The 20,194-nt window shown below is 58.3% G+C and overlaps 4 protein-coding genes across 4 annotated transcripts; all 4 read left to right on the top strand.

The window, feature by feature from the left end:
• LOC130706870 (metallothionein-1E-like) lies at positions 1-1,678 on the top strand. Its single transcript, XM_057539540.1, has 3 exons — positions 1-70; positions 651-716; positions 1,448-1,678. The coding sequence occupies exons 1-3, from the start codon at positions 43-45 to the stop codon at positions 1,537-1,539; spliced, it is 186 nt and encodes a 61-aa protein (XP_057395523.1). The 5' UTR covers positions 1-42; the 3' UTR covers positions 1,540-1,678.
• Positions 1,679-5,296: 3,618 nt separating this feature from the next.
• Positions 5,297-7,064, top strand: LOC103013194 (metallothionein-1E-like). Its single transcript, XM_007167582.3, has 3 exons — positions 5,297-5,456; positions 6,037-6,102; positions 6,834-7,064. Exons 1-3 carry the CDS (start codon positions 5,429-5,431, stop codon positions 6,923-6,925), a joined length of 186 nt encoding a protein of 61 aa, XP_007167644.1. The 5' UTR covers positions 5,297-5,428; the 3' UTR covers positions 6,926-7,064.
• Positions 7,065-10,674: 3,610 nt separating this feature from the next.
• LOC130706868 (metallothionein-1E-like) lies at positions 10,675-12,447 on the top strand. Its single transcript, XM_057539538.1, has 3 exons — positions 10,675-10,839; positions 11,420-11,485; positions 12,217-12,447. The coding sequence occupies exons 1-3, from the start codon at positions 10,812-10,814 to the stop codon at positions 12,306-12,308; spliced, it is 186 nt and encodes a 61-aa protein (XP_057395521.1). The 5' UTR covers positions 10,675-10,811; the 3' UTR covers positions 12,309-12,447.
• A 3,618-nt stretch (positions 12,448-16,065) lies between these two features.
• Positions 16,066-17,833, top strand: LOC130706859 (metallothionein-1E-like). The gene is made up of 3 exons (XM_057539529.1): positions 16,066-16,225; positions 16,806-16,871; positions 17,603-17,833. The coding sequence occupies exons 1-3, from the start codon at positions 16,198-16,200 to the stop codon at positions 17,692-17,694; spliced, it is 186 nt and encodes a 61-aa protein (XP_057395512.1). The 5' UTR covers positions 16,066-16,197; the 3' UTR covers positions 17,695-17,833.
• The last annotated feature ends 2,361 nt before the right edge of the window (positions 17,834-20,194 follow it).

Below are 20,194 nucleotides of genomic sequence, written 5' to 3' on the forward strand. Positions count from 1 at the left end.
TTCGCCCCTCGCTTTGGACCTCGGGCCTCACTCCTCCTCCAGATGGACCCCAAGTGCTCCTGCCCCACTGGTAAGGGAACCCTGGCTTTGAGCCTTAGGATGCCCCCCTTCCCAGGCACAGGACGAGAAGGGAGGGTTTTGAGTTGGAGCTCAGGAGGACTCCTGTCACGGGTCCAGGGCTTTCTTGCTAGCCAGGCTCCTGAGAGCATGTCAGTCTCCCTTTGCCTCTCCGTTAACACTGAGGGCACGGAGGCTGCAGGCTCTCCTTCTTGAGGTCACCCAGCTGGTCAGGTCAGGGGACTGCTAGACCGGGACCCAGTGTTTGGAGGAGGCCTCGGAGCTGCCAGGACTTGAGGGGAGGAGGGGACATCGCCTCTTCGGGGTTCAGGCCATGGGCCCTGGCCCCCAGCCCCAGTCAGCCTGGGCTGGGTCTGGAGCCTGGGACCTTCCCTGTGGAGTCCATCAGGAGGGGACCTACTCTCCTTGGACCAGAAGAGAGGAGCTGGGGCTTCTCTATCTGCCTGAGTGGACACGAGCTCCCAGGGCTGGGTCCTGACAGAGGAGGAGGGCTCAGGGAGGCATTGCTGACCGTCTGCTGTAGCTCCTGCATCCCTCTCCCTGCTCACCGCGGGCCTTTCCCTTCCTGGCAGGCGGCTCCTGCAGCTGCGCTGGCTCCTGCACCTGCAAAGCCTGCAGATGCACCTCCTGCAAGAAGAGTGAGTGTGCGGGGCCTTCTCTGGGAATGCGGGGTCTGGGCTGGGTGCGAGCAGGGAGCCCAGAGCTCAGCAGGCAGGAGCAGGACAGTGACCAAACTTCCCGGTAACCCCCACCCCCACCCCCACCCCCGCCCCCCTCACCAGGAAGGGATTCACAATCAGAGGTGGAATCACCTTCCAGATGGCCGAGACCCAGGCGCGCACTAGAGAACAGGGAGACTGAGGCCCAGACGGGTCATTAACAAGCAACCTCTGACCTGTCAGTAGAACTAGTCCTCCTGCCTCCTGAGTCACGCTTCTGAATCCTCTCAGGGACTGAAGCACTTTAGGGACATGAACTAGTGACCGTGTGTGGTTTCTCAGACCTGGGGCAGCCCCTTCCTGTCGAAGCAGCCCAGAGCTTCCCTATCCCGAGCGGGAGCTGCTCTGTCAGGGGTTTGCCTCCACTTTGATCCTGAGGACTTTGCTCACAGCACTGACGGTGCTGGGCGCTGGCTTTCTCTTGTCCCCAGAGGCCCTGCTCACTGTCTCTCCAAGGCTCTGTGCCCTGTCCTGGGCACCGATGGGGCAGGCAACCTGAACGGAGTGTCTGAGAGCAATTATCTCAGGACAGAGGACACCATCCTAAACTCAGGGTCTGGGCCTGAGGGCAGCTGGGGCCAGGCCTGCTGCTGGGAAGGGTGGCTCCGGACAACGCGTGGTCCGACCGCACGCTGCCCTCGCTTCCCCAGGCTGCTGCTCCTGCTGCCCCGTGGGCTGCGCCAAGTGTGCCCAGGGCTGCGTCTGCAAAGGGGCCTCGGACAAGTGCAGCTGCTGTGCCTGATGTCGCGGAGAGCCTGCCCCGGGTGGCAACAGAGCAACCAGGACGAACCTGCATTTTACCGTTTTTCATACAGCCGGACCTGACGCTACATTCCTTTTTCTATGAAATATGTGAGCTGTAATAAAAGTTGTTGACTTCATTCTGGCTCTGTCTTCCTTTGTCTGTCTTGGACAAAGAGACTCCGCGCCCATCAGGGCTGGCGTGGGGAACTGGGCTGGAAGCGCAGAGACCTCGGCTCTGGACCAAAGAGTACCCTCCCCCACCCCCCAAAACACACACACACACACACACACACGGAGCGTCTTAGCCGCTTAGGTTAATTTGAGCTTCAGGTTCTCAGCTCCAAATGAAAGCCTCGCCCAGAAGACACAGGGCATCGGACACACAGAGGACGCACTCCCTCTATTCCCCTTAGGAGTATGGATTGCAGAGCAAGTGGTCCGTTTCTCATTTTCCTTCTCTGGGGGCCCCTGCCAAACTCAGTCCTCGGTGATGAGAGCCTGGAAAAGCACCCAGAGGGGATGGAATCCCACACCCCTCTTGTTTGACTTCTACACGGGGCTTGCGTCTAACACACCCTGGAAAGACCTATTTGTATTTTCTGCCACAGTTTTCACCCTGGTCAGTCAAAAGAATCGCTAAGAAAAAAATGGAAAAGGACACGGTATGGGAAACCCATTTTCCCCTTCAACACGTAAAATCACCTTAACACGTGGAGGAGCAATTCTGAAAATTAGAGGCTCTCATATGCTGCACGTACATTGAATGTGTGCTTGAGTCCCGGGAACACTTCACACATGCCCCACTGTGTGGACCACACACGCCTGGAGCAGCTCTGCCGCCTGCCTCCCCACAGGCAACATCAGTCTTGGCTCGCCCAGGGCTACGGACAGGACACTCGCCACCCCTGACAGCTCCCTGCAGGGGCTTGGCCCTCAATCTTCGCCAGTGCCTCCCTAGATCAGCCTGACATCTCCCCTTCCCTCAAAATCCAGCCCGTGGCTACCTGACACCCCGAAAGTGATTTGGATTTGTTTGGTGGGCATTTCGCAGCCGTTTCCCGGAGACCTGGTTTCAGAAGGAGGACTTCACGTGTTCCTCTGCGGAGTGATGGTGGTGCTGCAGTGCGGAGGGCCTGGTGGTGTTTCTTAGCAAGACGTGTGTGCTGAGGGAACAGGTGATATAGTTCAGGTGCTGGGCCCCCTGGCGGTCTGGCGAGGGAATTCCTATTTGATGGGCACTCCAAGAGAAAGAGGAGACAAGAGGCTCAGAAGTCAGGACCAAGACCGGCCACAGGTGCCCTGTGTGAAGAGGGCATTTCGGGAGCCGGCCCGTGCTGCGTGCGTGGGTGCTGGTGTCAGGCACCCGGGTTCACAGCCACCGTGCCACTTCCTGACCTGGCAAGTCACTGATAACTCTCTGAGATGTCATTTCCTCCTTTCTATAGAAAAGATTAATTTCCAAGAGGGGGAATAAGCGAGACAGTGGCCTGGCTCCTAGCTCGGGCTTCCCGAACGGTGTCCTGTATGATCGCTATCTCCACACTGACATCTGTGCACAGAGAATCCTTTAGCTCCCAACAAGCTCCTGGAGAAAGGCTCCCTGGTTTGCAAGCAAGCCCATGGTGAGGGCAGAGATGGATAGGAACCTTGCTTATCCAGTGCCAGAGGGCGTGGGGATCTCCTCCAACAAGCCCCATGCAACGAGTCACCGCCACAGCATTTGGACACACTCAGTGAACCTGCATGGTCTGGAGCGACGGTGCCAATTCCAGAGAGGTTAAGCAACTTACCCAAGGGCACACAGCCTAGACTCAAAGGACTAAACCTGCACTACAGCTGTCTCACCTCCCGGCCACATGGTGCCGGTTGTGACATCACTGGAGGCTGAATCCGGCCTCTCCTTTTTCAGGGCCGCAAGGGTCTTCGGAGACAGTCCCGCTGTGCTCCTGGCTGCAGAGGTGGGAGGCTGAAGCCCAGAGAGGTCACAGAGCTGTGCAGAGGGTTCTGACTGCCAGCTGCTCAGTGCTTTCCCACTGCTGCCTCTGGGCCAGGTGTTCAGTGTCCTCACCTTTCATGGGATGACATGCTGTCCGGTTGGGCGGGGGGCTGCAGTCAGCCTGCAGGAGGGCCAGTCCCATCTGTGCCACATATAGCCATGGGACATAACCTCTCTGTGGCTCAGTCTCCTCTGCTCTAAAGGGCAAAAAAATAGTGTCTGGCTCTCTCGGGATGAAAGAATTGAATACATGCAAAGAATGTCAGAATATACTGGGCACTCAGTGAGCAATCTATCATATCACCTATTTATTTATTTCTTTGTTATCATTAGCCTAGGAGACATTGTTCTCCTTCCAGACACGCACGCAAGGATGGTGTGTTTAGCTCTGTGTTCTGGGTCGTCCTCATCAACCCTGTGAGCATGGGACCACTTCCCCTGAGGGGGTTATCCTCCCTTCACGCCAAAGAGCCATTGACACTACAGATAGAAAGCCGTGAGCAAGACAGTCGGTGTCCTCCTAACAGATACAGAAGGATCCTGCCACCTCTGCTGTCACCTGCATCAGGATTTCCTTACCATTTTCTTTTCAGGGATTTTCTGAAATATGTTATACCAAAAGAAACCTCTTGAACACTACTGAAGGAGAGAGTCAGAAGGAAGCCACAAAAGCATAAATACATTCCTATTCTGTCACTTCGGTCCCCCCCAGGATTGAGCTGGACACGGTAGAGACGGGCTGAAGACACAGCTCTGGGCCAAAGGGGAGCTTTCTCACTGACTCTCTCTTTCAGCTGCGAAGCCACAAGAACACAGAAGCAGGGCACCGCTCCCCAGCACTGTGTGCCTGCCTTTACTGTAGCCTCCTCGTACTGTAGGTAGTTTGGCCTTTGGGGAACGGGCTCCTGACTACTAGCTCCCTTCCGGGTGGGTGTGACAATTCAAAGAGCAAAAGTGATTAACAAGGCTTGGCATGGACTCCATGGTGTGTAATCGTCAGGACTACCCAAAGGGAACTGTCCACTTGTCCCGCTTTGTTATTTCGTGCCAGGTCTGCCTATCGCCTACAATGATGCCTTCCCTGGGGAGCATCCCATGATCAGGGAACCTCCACCCTGGCGTGGGGTGGACCGGCCACGGTGAGGAGCGCCCCTGGAAAGTTTAGGCAAAGGAGCCCCCGGAGAAATGCGCCATGATCCCTCCAGGAAAGGAAAACACAAGTGACGACTAGCGGCTGAAGGCAATGTTCATCGCGGGGCGGTTACAGGAGACGGTACCGGAAAAATGCCTCCAAAGGACCGTGGTGGGGACCGGGGCTGCCAACGCCTGGGGACACACGGGGTGGGCGAAACGGCGGTGAGGGTCACATGCGCCTGCGGTCTCTGACACCGTTCCCCGGCTCCGGCCAAGCCAGGGACACGAGCGGGAGGCGGGGGCTGTTCTCAAGCTGCAGGAAACGGCGACCCGGAGGCCGGCGGCGCGCGGCCTGGGGCGGGGAAGACCGGAGGACGCGGGAGCTGGATTCCCGCACAACCCGGCAACAGGGGGGGCTGCTCCCGTCGGGCACATTGCGAAGGGGCGGCCAGGGGGCTGGGACACCGCTTACCGCACGGCACCCGCTTCCTCCGCTCCAGCCGGCACCGAAGTGGAATCGTGCGCTCGGCCCCGCGTGTTGCTCACAGCCCGGCCCAGGGCGCCGCGGGCAGCGCGAGCGCGGGCGCGGGCGCGGATCCGCGGGGCGGGTGCAAGGCGGGGGCGGGGCCTCTGCGCCCGGGCCGCCTCCTCGGCCTATAACTGAGCCCACGGGCTCCTGGCTCCCACACGCCCCCCACCGGACCAGTGAAGCCGCTTCGCCCCTTGCTTTGGACCTCGGGCCTCACTCCTCCTCCAGATGGACCCCAAGTGCTCCTGCCCCACTGGTAAGGGAACCCTGGCTTTGAGCCTTAGGATGCCCCCCTTCCCAGGCACAGGACGAGAAGGGAGGGTTTTGAGTTGGAGCTCAGGAGGACTCCTGTCACGGGTCCAGGGCTTTCTTGCTAGCCAGGCTCCTGAGAGCATGTCAGTCTCCCTTTGCCTCTCCGTTAACACTGAGGGCACGGAGGCTGCAGGCTCTCCTTCTTGAGGTCACCCAGCTGGTCAGGTCAGGGGACTGCTAGACCGGGACCCAGTGTTTGGAGGAGGCCTCGGAGCTGCCAGGACTTGAGGGGAGGAGGGGACATCGCCTCTTCGGGGTTCAGGCCATGGGCCCTGGCCCCCAGCCCCAGTCAGCCTGGGCTGGGTCTGGAGCCTGGGACCTTCCCTGTGGAGTCCATCAGGAGGGGACCTACTCTCCTTGGACCAGAAGAGAGGAGCTGGGGCTTCTCTATCTGCCTGAGTGGACACGAGCTCCCAGGGCTGGGTCCTGACAGAGGAGGAGGGCTCAGGGAGGCATTGCTGACCGTCTGCTGTAGCTCCTGCATCCCTCTCCCTGCTCACCGCGGGCCTTTCCCTTCCTGGCAGGCGGCTCCTGCAGCTGCGCTGGCTCCTGCACCTGCAAAGCCTGCAGATGCACCTCCTGCAAGAAGAGTGAGTGTGCGGGGCCTTCTCTGGGAATGCGGGGTCTGGGCTGGGTGCGAGCAGGGAGCCCAGAGCTCAGCAGGCAGGAGCAGGACAGTGACCAAACTTCCCGGTAACCCCCACCCCCACCCCCACCCCCGCCCCCCTCACCAGGAAGGGATTCACAATCAGAGGTGGAATCACCTTCCAGATGGCCGAGACCCAGGCGCGCACTAGAGAACAGGGAGACTGAGGCCCAGACGGGTCATTAACAAGCAACCTCTGACCTGTCAGTAGAACTAGTCCTCCTGCCTCCTGAGTCACGCTTCTGAATCCTCTCAGGGACTGAAGCACTTTAGGGACATGAACTAGTGACCGTGTGTGGTTTCTCAGACCTGGGGCAGCCCCTTCCTGTCGAAGCAGCCCAGAGCTTCCCTATCCCGAGCGGGAGCTGCTCTGTCAGGGGTTTGCCTCCACTTTGATCCTGAGGACTTTGCTCACAGCACTGACGGTGCTGGGCGCTGGCTTTCTCTTGTCCCCAGAGGCCCTGCTCACTGTCTCTCCAAGGCTCTGTGCCCTGTCCTGGGCACCGATGGGGCAGGCAACCTGAACGGAGTGTCTGAGAGCAATTATCTCAGGACAGAGGACACCATCCTAAACTCAGGGTCTGGGCCTGAGGGCAGCTGGGGCCAGGCCTGCTGCTGGGAAGGGTGGCTCCGGACAACGCGTGGTCCGACCGCACGCTGCCCTCGCTTCCCCAGGCTGCTGCTCCTGCTGCCCCGTGGGCTGCGCCAAGTGTGCCCAGGGCTGCGTCTGCAAAGGGGCCTCGGACAAGTGCAGCTGCTGTGCCTGATGTCGCGGAGAGCCTGCCCCGGGTGGCAACAGAGCAACCAGGACGAACCTGCATTTTACCGTTTTTCATACAGCCGGACCTGACGCTACATTCCTTTTTCTATGAAATATGTGAGCTGTAATAAAAGTTGTTGACTTCATTCTGGCTCTGTCTTCCTTTGTCTGTCTTGGACAAAGAGACTCCGCGCCCATCAGGGCTGGCGTGGGGAACTGGGCTGGAAGCGCAGAGACCTCGGCTCTGGACCAAAGAGTACCCTCCCCCACCCCCCAAAACACACACACACACACACGGAGCGTCTTAGCCGCTTAGGTTAATTTGAGCTTCAGGTTCTCAGCTCCAAATGAAAGCCTCGCCCAGAAGACACAGGGCATCGGACACACAGAGGACGCACTCCCTCTATTCCCCTTAGGAGTATGGATTGCAGAGCAAGTGGTCCGTTTCTCATTTTCCTTCTCTGGGGGCCCCTGCCAAACTCAGTCCTCGGTGATGAGAGCCTGGAAAAGCACCCAGAGGGGATGGAATCCCACACCCCTCTTGTTTGACTTCTACACGGGGCTTGCGTCTAACACACCCTGGAAAGACCTATTTGTATTTTCTGCCACAGTTTTCACCCTGGTCAGTCAAAAGAATCGCTAAGAAAAAAATGGAAAAGGACACGGTATGGGAAACCCATTTTCCCCTTCAACACGTAAAATCACCTTAACACGTGGAGGAGCAATTCTGAAAATTAGAGGCTCTCATATGCTGCACGTACATTGAATGTGTGCTTGAGTCCCGGGAACACTTCACACATGCCCCACTGTGTGGACCACACACGCCTGGAGCAGCTCTGCCGCCTGCCTCCCCACAGGCAACATCAGTCTTGGCTCGCCCAGGGCTACGGACAGGACACTCGCCACCCCTGACAGCTCCCTGCAGGGGCTTGGCCCTCAATCTTCGCCAGTGCCTCCCTAGATCAGCCTGACATCTCCCCTTCCCTCAAAATCCAGCCCGTGGCTACCTGACACCCCGAAAGTGATTTGGATTTGTTTGGTGGGCATTTCCCAGCCGTTTCCCGGAGACTTGGTTTCAGGAGGAGGACTTCACGTGTTCCTCTGCGGAGTGATGGTGGTGCTGCAGTGAGGAGGGCCTGGTGGTGTTTCTTAGCAAGACGTGTGTGCTGAGGGAACAGGTGATATAGTTCAGGTGCTGCGCCCCCTGGCGGTCTGGGGAGGGAATTCCTATTTGATGGGCACTCCAAGAGAAAGAGGAGACAAGAGGCTCAGAAGTCAGGACCAAGATCGGCCACAGGTGCCCTGTGTGAAGAGGGCATTTCGGGAGCCGGCCCGTGCTGCGTGCGTGGGTGCTGGTGTCAGGCACCCGGGTTCACAGCCACCGTGCCACTTCCTGACCTGGCAAGTCACTGATACTCTCTGAGATTTCATTTCCTCCTTTCTATAGAAAAGATTAATTTCCAAGAGGGGGAATAAGCGAGACAGTGGCCTGGCTCCCAGCTCGGGCTTCCCGAACGGTGTCCTGTATGATCGCTATCTCCACACTGACATCTGTGCACAGAGAATCCTTTAGCTCCCAACAAGCTCCTGGAGAAAGGCTCCCTGGTTTGCAAGCAAGCCCATGGTGAGGGCAGAGATGGATAGGAACCTTGCTTATCCAGTGCCAGAGGGCGTGGGGATCTCCTCCAACAAGCCCCATGCAACGAGTCACCGCCACAGCATTTGGACACACTCAGTGAACCTGCATGGTCTGGAGCGACGGTGCCAATTCCAGAGAGGTTAAGCAACTTACCCAAGGGCACACAGCCTAGACTCAAAGGACTAAACCTGCACTACAGCTGTCTCACCTCCCGGCCACATGGTGCCGGTTGTGACATCACTGGAGGCTGAATCCGGCCTCTCCTTTTTCAGGGCCGCAAGGGTCTTCGGAGACAGTCCCGCTGTGCTCCTGGCTGCAGAGGTGGGAGGCTGAAGCCCAGAGAGGTCACAGAGCTGTGCAGAGGGTTCTGACTGCCAGCTGCTCAGTGCTTTCCCACTGCTGCCTCTGGGCCAGGTGTTCAGTGTCCTCACCTTTCATGGGATGACATGCTGTCCGGTTGGGCGGGGGGCTGCAGTCAGCCTGCAGGAGGGCCAGTCCCATCTGTGCCACATATAGCCATGGGACATAACCTCTCTGTGGCTCAGTCTCCTCTGCTCTAAAGGGCAAAAAAATAGTGTCTGGCTCTCTCGGGATGAAAGAATTGAATACATGCAAAGAATGTCAGAATATACTGGGCACTCAGTGAGCAATCTATCATATCACCTATTTATTTATTTCTTTGTTATCATTAGCCTAGGAGACATTGTTCTCCTTCCAGACACGCACGCAAGGATGGTGTGTTTAGCTCTGTGTTCTGGGTCGTCCTCATCAACCCTGTGAGCATGGGACCACTTCCCCTGAGGGGGTTATCCTCCCTTCACGCAAAAGAGCCATTGACACTACAGATAGAAAGCCGTGAGCAAGACAGTCGGTGTCCTCCTAACAGATACAGAAGGATCCTGCCACCTCTGCTGTCACCTGCATCAGGATTTCCTTACCATTTTCTTTTCAGGGATTTTCTGAAATATGTTATACCAAAAGAAACCTCTTGAACACTACTGAAGGAGAGAGTCAGAAGGAAGCCACAAAAGCATAAATACATTCCTATTCTGTCACTTCGGTCCCCCCCAGGATTGAGCTGGACACGGTAGAGACGGGCTGAAGACACAGCTCTGGGCCAAAGGGGAGCTTTCTCACTGACTCTCTCTTTCAGCTGCGAAGCCACAAGAACACAGAAGCAGGGCACCGCTCCCCAGCACTGTGTGCCTGCCTTTACTGTAGCCTCCTCGTACTGTAGGTAGTTTGGCCTTTGGGGAACGGGCTCCTGACTACTAGCTCCCTTCCGGGTGGGTGTGACAATTCAAAGAGCAAAAGTGATTAACAAGGCTTGGCATGGACTCCATGGTGTGTAATTGTCAGGACTACCCAAAGGGAACTGTCCACTTGTCCCGCTTTGTTATTTCGTGCCAGGTCTGCCTATCGCCTACAATGATGCCTTCCCTGGGGAGCACCCCATGATCAGGGAACCTCCACCCTGGCGTGGGGTGGACCGGCTACGGTGAGGAGCGCCCCTGGAAAGTTTAGGCAAAGGAGCCCCCGGAGAAATGCGCCATGATCCCTCCAGGAAAGGAAAACACAAGTGACGACTAGCGGCTGGCTGAAGGCAATGTTCATCGCGGGGCGGTTACAGGAGACGGTACCGGAAAAATGCCTCCAAAGGACCGTGGTGGGGACCGGGGCTGCCAACGCCTGGGGACACACGGGGTGGGCGAAACGGCGGTGAGGGTCACATGCGCCTGCGGTCTCTGACACCGTTCCCCGGCTCCGGCCAAGCCAGGGACACGAGCGGGAGGCGGGGGCTGTTCTCAAGCTGCAGGAAACGGCGACCCGGAGGCCGGCGGCGCGCGGCCTGGGGCGGGGAAGACCGGAGGACGCGGGAGCTGGATTCCCGCACAACCCGGCAACAGGGGGGGCTGCTCCCGTCGGGCACATTGCGAAGGGGCGGCCAGGGGGCTGGGACACCGCTTACCGCACGGCACCCGCTTCCTCCGCTCCAGCCGGCACCGAAGTGGAATCGTGCGCTCGGCCCCGCGTGTTGCTCACAGCCCGGCCCAGGGCGCCGCGGGCAGCGCGAGCGCGGGCGCGGGCGCGGATCCGCGGGGCGGGTGCAAGGCGGGGGCGGGGCCTCTGCGCCCGGGCCGCCTCCTCGGCCTATAACTGAGCCCACGGGCTCCTGGCTCCCACACGCCCCCCACCGGACCAGTGAAGCCGCTTCGCCCCTTGCTTTGGACCTCGGGCCTCACTCCTCCTCCAGATGGACCCCAAGTGCTCCTGCCCCACTGGTAAGGGAACCCTGGCTTTGAGCCTTAGGATGCCCCCCTTCCCAGGCACAGGACGAGAAGGGAGGGTTTTGAGTTGGAGCTCAGGAGGACTCCTGTCACGGGTCCAGGGCTTTCTTGCTAGCCAGGCTCCTGAGAGCATGTCAGTCTCCCTTTGCCTCTCCGTTAACACTGAGGGCACGGAGGCTGCAGGCTCTCCTTCTTGAGGTCACCCAGCTGGTCAGGTCAGGGGACTGCTAGACCGGGACCCAGTGTTTGGAGGAGGCCTCGGAGCTGCCAGGACTTGAGGGGAGGAGGGGACATCGCCTCTTCGGGGTTCAGGCCATGGGCCCTGGCCCCCAGCCCCAGTCAGCCTGGGCTGGGTCTGGAGCCTGGGACCTTCCCTGTGGAGTCCATCAGGAGGGGACCTACTCTCCTTGGACCAGAAGAGAGGAGCTGGGGCTTCTCTATCTGCCTGAGTGGACACGAGCTCCCAGGGCTGGGTCCTGACAGAGGAGGAGGGCTCAGGGAGGCATTGCTGACCGTCTGCTGTAGCTCCTGCATCCCTCTCCCTGCTCACCGCGGGCCTTTCCCTTCCTGGCAGGCGGCTCCTGCAGCTGCGCTGGCTCCTGCACCTGCAAAGCCTGCAGATGCACCTCCTGCAAGAAGAGTGAGTGTGCGGGGCCTTCTCTGGGAATGCGGGGTCTGGGCTGGGTGCGAGCAGGGAGCCCAGAGCTCAGCAGGCAGGAGCAGGACAGTGACCAAACTTCCCGGTAACCCCCACCCCCACCCCCACCCCCGCCCCCCTCACCAGGAAGGGATTCACAATCAGAGGTGGAATCACCTTCCAGATGGCCGAGACCCAGGCGCGCACTAGAGAACAGGGAGACTGAGGCCCAGACGGGTCATTAACAAGCAACCTCTGACCTGTCAGTAGAACTAGTCCTCCTGCCTCCTGAGTCACGCTTCTGAATCCTCTCAGGGACTGAAGCACTTTAGGGACATGAACTAGTGACCGTGTGTGGTTTCTCAGACCTGGGGCAGCCCCTTCCTGTCGAAGCAGCCCAGAGCTTCCCTATCCCGAGCGGGAGCTGCTCTGTCAGGGGTTTGCCTCCACTTTGATCCTGAGGACTTTGCTCACAGCACTGACGGTGCTGGGCGCTGGCTTTCTCTTGTCCCCAGAGGCCCTGCTCACTGTCTCTCCAAGGCTCTGTGCCCTGTCCTGGGCACCGATGGGGCAGGCAACCTGAACGGAGTGTCTGAGAGCAATTATCTCAGGACAGAGGACACCATCCTAAACTCAGGGTCTGGGCCTGAGGGCAGCTGGGGCCAGGCCTGCTGCTGGGAAGGGTGGCTCCGGACAACGCGTGGTCCGACCGCACGCTGCCCTCGCTTCCCCAGGCTGCTGCTCCTGCTGCCCCGTGGGCTGCGCCAAGTGTGCCCAGGGCTGCGTCTGCAAAGGGGCCTCGGACAAGTGCAGCTGCTGTGCCTGATGTCGCGGAGAGCCTGCCCCGGGTGGCAACAGAGCAACCAGGACGAACCTGCATTTTACCGTTTTTCATACAACCGGACCTGACGCTACATTCCTTTTTCTATGAAATATGTGAGCTGTAATAAAAGTTGTTGACTTCATTCTGGCTCTGTCTTCCTTTGTCTGTCTTGGACAAAGAGACTCCGCGCCCATCAGGGCTGGCGTGGGGAACTGGGCTGGAAGCGCAGAGACCTCGGCTCTGGACCAAAGAGTACCCTCCCCCACCCCCCAAAACACACACACACACACACACACACGGAGCGTCTTAGCCGCTTACGTTAATTTGAGCTTCAGGTTCTCAGCTCCAAATGAAAGCCTCGCCCAGAAGACACAGGGCATCGGACACACAGAGGACGCACTCCCTCTATTCCCCTTAGGAGTATGGATTGCAGAGCAAGTGGTCCGTTTCTCATTTTCCTTCTCTGGGGGCCCCTGCCAAACTCAGTCCTCGGTGATGAGAGCCTGGAAAAGCACCCAGAGGGGATGGAATCCCACACCCCTCTTGTTTGACTTCTACACGGGGCTTGCGTCTAACACACCCTGGAAAGACCTATTTGTATTTTCTGCCACAGTTTTCACCCTGGTCAGTCAAAAGAATCGCTAAGAAAAAAATGGAAAAGGACACGGTATGGGAAACCCATTTTCCCCTTCAACACGTAAAATCACCTTAACACGTGGAGGAGCAATTCTGAAAATTAGAGGCTCTCATATGCTGCACGTACATTGAATGTGTGCTTGAGTCCCGGGAACACTTCACACATGCCCCACTGTGTGGACCACACACGCCTGGAGCAGCTCTGCCGCCTGCCTCCCCACAGGCAACATCAGTCTTGGCTCGCCCAGGGCTACGGACAGGACACTCGCCACCCCTGACAGCTCCCTGCAGGGGCTTGGCCCTCAATCTTCGCCAGTGCCTCCCTAGATCAGCCTGACATCTCCCCTTCCCTCAAAATCCAGCCCGTGGCTACCTGACACCCCGAAAGTGATTTGGATTTGTTTGGTGGGCATTTCGCAGCCGTTTCCCGGAGACCTGGTTTCAGAAGGAGGACTTCACGTGTTCCTCTGCGGAGTGATGGTGGTGCTGCAGTGCGGAGGGCCTGGTGGTGTTTCTTAGCAAGACGTGTGTGCTGAGGGAACAGGTGATATAGTTCAGGTGCTGGGCCCCCTGGCGGTCTGGCGAGGGAATTCCTATTTGATGGGCACTCCAAGAGAAAGAGGAGACAAGAGGCTCAGAAGTCAGGACCAAGACCGGCCACAGGTGCCCTGTGTGAAGAGGGCATTTCGGGAGCCGGCCCGTGCTGCGTGCGTGGGTGCTGGTGTCAGGCACCCGGGTTCACAGCCACCGTGCCACTTCCTGACCTGGCAAGTCACTGATAACTCTCTGAGATGTCATTTCCTCCTTTCTATAGAAAAGATTAATTTCCAAGAGGGGGAATAAGCGAGACAGTGGCCTGGCTCCTAGCTCGGGCTTCCCGAACGGTGTCCTGTATGATCGCTATCTCCACACTGACATCTGTGCACAGAGAATCCTTTAGCTCCCAACAAGCTCCTGGAGAAAGGCTCCCTGGTTTGCAAGCAAGCCCATGGTGAGGGCAGAGATGGATAGGAACCTTGCTTATCCAGTGCCAGAGGGCGTGGGGATCTCCTCCAACAAGCCCCATGCAACGAGTCACCGCCACAGCATTTGGACACACTCAGTGAACCTGCATGGTCTGGAGCGACGGTGCCAATTCCAGAGAGGTTAAGCAACTTACCCAAGGGCACACAGCCTAGACTCAAAGGACTAAACCTGCACTACAGCTGTCTCACCTCCCGGCCACATGGTGCCGGTTGTGACATCACTGGAGGCTGAATCCGGCCTCTCCTTTTTCAGGGCCGCAAGGGTCTTCGGAGACAGTCCCGCTGTGCTCCTGGCTGCAGAGGTGGGAGGCTGAAGCCCAGAGAGGTCACAGAGCTGTGCAGAGGGTTCTGACTGCCAGCTGCTCAGTGCTTTCCCACTGCTGCCTCTGGGCCAGGTGTTCAGTGTCCTCACCTTTCATGGGATGACATGCTGTCCGGTTGGGCGGGGGGCTGCAGTCAGCCTGCAGGAGGGCCAGTCCCATCTGTGCCACATATAGCCATGGGACATAACCTCTCTGTGGCTCAGTCTCCTCTGCTCTAAAGGGCAAAAAAATAGTGTCTGGCTCTCTCGGGATGAAAGAATTGAATACATGCAAAGAATGTCAGAATATACTGGGCACTCAGTGAGCAATCTATCATATCACCTATTTATTTATTTCTTTGTTATCATTAGCCTAGGAGACATTGTTCTCCTTCCAGACACGCACGCAAGGATGGTGTGTTTAGCTCTGTGTTCTGGGTCGTCCTCATCAACCCTGTGAGCATGGGACCACTTCCCCTGAGGGGGTTATCCTCCCTTCACGCAAAAGAGCCATTGACACTACAGATAGAAAGCCGTGAGCAAGACAGTCGGTGTCCTCCTAACAGATACAGAAGGATCCTGCCACCTCTGCTGTCACCTGCATCAGGATTTCCTTACCATTTTCTTTTCAGGGATTTTCTGAAATATGTTATACCAAAAGAAACCTCTTGAACACTACTGAAGGAGAGAGTCAGAAGGAAGCCACAAAAGCATAAATACATTCCTATTCTGTCACTTCGGTCCCCCCCAGGATTGAGCTGGACACGGTAGAGACGGGCTGAAGACACAGCTCTGGGCCAAAGGGGAGCTTTCTCACTGACTCTCTCTTTCAGCTGCGAAGCCACAAGAACACAGAAGCAGGGCACCGCTCCCCAGCACTGTGTGCCTGCCTTTACTGTAGCCTCCTCGTACTGTAGGTAGTTTGGCCTTTGGGGAACGGGCTCCTGACTACTAGCTCCCTTCCGGGTGGGTGTGACAATTCAAAGAGCAAAAGTGATTAACAAGGCTTGGCATGGACTCCATGGTGTGTAATCGTCAGGACTACCCAAAGGGAACTGTCCACTTGTCCCGCTTTGTTATTTCGTGCCAGGTCTGCCTATCGCCTACAATGATGCCTTCCCTGGGGAGCATCCCATGATCAGGGAACCTCCACCCTGGCGTGGGGTGGACCGGCCACGGTGAGGAGCGCCCCTGGAAAGTTTAGGCAAAGGAGCCCCCGGAGAAATGCGCCATGATCCCTCCAGGAAAGGAAAACACAAGTGACGACTAGCGGCTGAAGGCAATGTTCATCGCGGGGCGGTTACAGGAGACGGTACCGGAAAAATGCCTCCAAAGGACCGTGGTGGGGACCGGGGCTGCCAACGCCTGGGGACACACGGGGTGGGCGAAACGGCGGTGAGGGTCACATGCGCCTGCGGTCTCTGACACCGTTCCCCGGCTCCGGCCAAGCCAGGGACACGAGCGGGAGGCGGGGGCTGTTCTCAAGCTGCAGGAAACGGCGACCCGGAGGCCGGCGGCGCGCGGCCTGGGGCGGGGAAGACCGGAGGACGCGGGAGCTGGATTCCCGCACAACCCGGCAACAGGGGGGGCTGCTCCCGTCGGGCACATTGCGAAGGGGCGGCCAGGGGGCTGGGACACCGCTTACCGCACGGCACCCGCTTCCTCCGCTCCAGCCGGCACCGAAGTGGAATCGTGCGCTCGGCCCCGCGTGTTGCTCACAGCCCGGCCCAGGGCGCCGCGGGCAGCGCGAGCGCGGGCGCGGGCGCGGATCCGCGGGGCGGGTGCAAGGCGGGGGCGGGGCCTCTGCGCCCGGGCCGCCTCCTCGGCCTATAACTGAGCCCACGGGCTCCTGGCTCCCACACGCCCCCCACCGGACCAGTGAAGCCGCTTCGCCCCTTGCTTTGGACCTCGGGCCTCACTCCTCCTCCAGATGGACCCCAAGTGCTCCTGCCCCACTGGTAAGGGAACCCTGGCTTTGAGCCTTAGGATGCCCCCCTTCCCAGGCACAGGACGAGAAGGGAGGGTTTTGAGTTGGAGCTCAGGAGGACTCCTGTCACGGGTCCAGGGCTTTCTTGCTAGCCAGGCTCCTGAGAGCATGTCAGTCTCCCTTTGCCTCTCCGTTAACACTGAGGGCACGGAGGCTGCAGGCTCTCCTTCTTGAGGTCACCCAGCTGGTCAGGTCAGGGGACTGCTAGACCGGGACCCAGTGTTTGGAGGAGGCCTCGGAGCTGCCAGGACTTGAGGGGAGGAGGGGACATCGCCTCTTCGGGGTTCAGGCCATGGGCCCTGGCCCCCAGCCCCAGTCAGCCTGGGCTGGGTCTGGAGCCTGGGACCTTCCCTGTGGAGTCCATCAGGAGGGGACCTACTCTCCTTGGACCAGAAGAGAGGAGCTGGGGCTTCTCTATCTGCCTGAGTGGACACGAGCTCCCAGGGCTGGGTCCTGACAGAGGAGGAGGGCTCAGGGAGGCATTGCTGACCGTCTGCTGTAGCTCCTGCATCCCTCTCCCTGCTCACCGCGGGCCTTTCCCTTCCTGGCAGGCGGCTCCTGCAGCTGCGCTGGCTCCTGCACCTGCAAAGCCTGCAGATGCACCTCCTGCAAGAAGAGTGAGTGTGCGGGGCCTTCTCTGGGAATGCGGGGTCTGGGCTGGGTGCGAGCAGGGAGCCCAGAGCTCAGCAGGCAGGAGCAGGACAGTGACCAAACTTCCCGGTAACCCCCACCCCCACCCCCACCCCCGCCCCCCTCACCAGGAAGGGATTCACAATCAGAGGTGGAATCACCTTCCAGATGGCCGAGACCCAGGCGCGCACTAGAGAACAGGGAGACTGAGGCCCAGACGGGTCATTAACAAGCAACCTCTGACCTGTCAGTAGAACTAGTCCTCCTGCCTCCTGAGTCACGCTTCTGAATCCTCTCAGGGACTGAAGCACTTTAGGGACATGAACTAGTGACCGTGTGTGGTTTCTCAGACCTGGGGCAGCCCCTTCCTGTCGAAGCAGCCCAGAGCTTCCCTATCCCGAGCGGGAGCTGCTCTGTCAGGGGTTTGCCTCCACTTTGATCCTGAGGACTTTGCTCACAGCACTGACGGTGCTGGGCGCTGGCTTTCTCTTGTCCCCAGAGGCCCTGCTCACTGTCTCTCCAAGGCTCTGTGCCCTGTCCTGGGCACCGATGGGGCAGGCAACCTGAACGGAGTGTCTGAGAGCAATTATCTCAGGACAGAGGACACCATCCTAAACTCAGGGTCTGGGCCTGAGGGCAGCTGGGGCCAGGCCTGCTGCTGGGAAGGGTGGCTCCGGACAACGCGTGGTCCGACCGCACGCTGCCCTCGCTTCCCCAGGCTGCTGCTCCTGCTGCCCCGTGGGCTGCGCCAAGTGTGCCCAGGGCTGCGTCTGCAAAGGGGCCTCGGACAAGTGCAGCTGCTGTGCCTGATGTCGCGGAGAGCCTGCCCCGGGTGGCAACAGAGCAACCAGGACGAACCTGCATTTTACCGTTTTTCATACAGCCGGACCTGACGCTACATTCCTTTTTCTATGAAATATGTGAGCTGTAATAAAAGTTGTTGACTTCATTCTGGCTCTGTCTTCCTTTGTCTGTCTTGGACAAAGAGACTCCGCGCCCATCAGGGCTGGCGTGGGGAACTGGGCTGGAAGCGCAGAGACCTCGGCTCTGGACCAAAGAGTACCCTCCCCCACCCCCCAAAACACACACACACACACACACACACACACGGAGCGTCTTAGCCGCTTAGGTTAATTTGAGCTTCAGGTTCTCAGCTCCAAATGAAAGCCTCGCCCAGAAGACACAGGGCATCGGACACACAGAGGACGCACTCCCTCTATTCCCCTTAGGAGTATGGATTGCAGAGCAAGTGGTCCGTTTCTCATTTTCCTTCTCTGGGGGCCCCTGCCAAACTCAGTCCTCGGTGATGAGAGCCTGGAAAAGCACCCAGAGGGGATGGAATCCCACACCCCTCTTGTTTGACTTCTACACGGGGCTTGCGTCTAACACACCCTGGAAAGACCTATTTGTATTTTCTGCCACAGTTTTCACCCTGGTCAGTCAAAAGAATCGCTAAGAAAAAAATGGAAAAGGACACGGTATGGGAAACCCATTTTCCCCTTCAACACGTAAAATCACCTTAACACGTGGAGGAGCAATTCTGAAAATTAGAGGCTCTCATATGCTGCACGTACATTGAATGTGTGCTTGAGTCCCGGGAACACTTCACACATGCCCCACTGTGTGGACCACACACGCCTGGAGCAGCTCTGCCGCCTGCCTCCCCACAGGCAACATCAGTCTTGGCTCGCCCAGGGCTACGGACAGGACACTCGCCACCCCTGACAGCTCCCTGCAGGGGCTTGGCCCTCAATCTTCGCCAGTGCCTCCCTAGATCAGCCTGACATCTCCCCTTCCCTCAAAATCCAGCCCGTGGCTACCTGACACCCCGAAAGTGATTTGGATTTGTTTGGTGGGCATTTCGCAGCCGTTTCCCGGAGACCTGGTTTCAGAAGGAGGACTTCACGTGTTCCTCTGCGGAGTGATGGTGGTGCTGCAGTGCGGAGGGCCTGGTGGTGTTTCTTAGCAAGACGTGTGTGCTGAGGGAACAGGTGATATAGTTCAGGTGCTGGGCCCCCTGGCGGTCTGGCGAGGGAATTCCTATTTGATGGGCACTCCAAGAGAAAGAGGAGACAAGAGGCTCAGAAGTCAGGACCAAGACCGGCCACAGGTGCCCTGTGTGAAGAGGGCATTTCGGGAGCCGGCCCGTGCTGCGTGCGTGGGTGCTGGTGTCAGGCACCCGGGTTCACAGCCACCGTGCCACTTCCTGACCTGGCAAGTCACTGATAACTCTCTGAGATGTCATTTCCTCCTTTCTATAGAAAAGATTAATTTCCAAGAGGGGGAATAAGCGAGACAGTGGCCTGGCTCCTAGCTCGGGCTTCCCGAACGGTGTCCTGTATGATCGCTATCTCCACACTGACATCTGTGCACAGAGAATCCTTTAGCTCCCAACAAGCTCCTGGAGAAAGGCTCCCTGGTTTGCAAGCAAGCCCATGGTGAGGGCAGAGATGGATAGGAACCTTGCTTATCCAGTGCCAGAGGGCGTGGGGATCTCCTCCAACAAGCCCCATGCAACGAGTCACCGCCACAGCATTTGGACACACTCAGTGAATCTGCATGGTCTGGAGCGACGGTGCCAATTCCAGAGAGGTTAAGCAACTTACCCAAGGGCACACAGCCTAGACTCAAAGGACTAAACCTGCACTACAGCTGTCTCACCTCCCGGCCACATGGTGCCGGTTGTGACATCACTGGAGGCTGAATCCGGCCTCTCCTTTTTCAGGGCCGCAAGGGTCTTCGGAGACAGTCCCGCTGTGCTCCTGGCTGCAGAGGTGGGAGGCTGAAGCCCAGAGAGGTCACAGAGCTGTGCAGAGGGTTCTGACTGCCAGCTGCTCAGTGCTTTCCCACTGCTGCCTCTGGGCCAGGTGTTCAGTGTCCTCACCTTTCATGGGATGACATGCTGTCCGGTTGGGCGGGGGGCTGCAGTCAGCCTGCAGGAGGGCCAGTCCCATCTGTGCCACATATAGCCATGGGACATAACCTCTCTGTGGCTCAGTCTCCTCTGCTCTAAAGGGCAAAAAAATAGTGTCTGGCTCTCTCGGGATGAAAGAATTGAATACATGCAAAGAATGTCAGAATATACTGGGCACTCAGTGAGCAATCTATCATATCACCTATTTATTTATTTCTTTGTTATCATTAGCCTAGGAGACATTGTTCTCCTTCCAGACACGCACGCAAGGATGGTGTGTTTAGCTCTGTGTTCTGGGTCGTCCTCATCAACCCTGTGAGCATGGGACCACTTCCCCTGAGGGGGTTATCCTCCCTTCACGCAAAAGAGCCATTGACACTACAGATAGAAAGCCGT

This window comes from Balaenoptera acutorostrata, unplaced genomic scaffold (genome assembly GCF_949987535.1).
Source record: "Balaenoptera acutorostrata unplaced genomic scaffold, mBalAcu1.1 scaffold_974, whole genome shotgun sequence".
NCBI lineage: Eukaryota > Metazoa > Chordata > Mammalia > Artiodactyla > Balaenopteridae > Balaenoptera > Balaenoptera acutorostrata.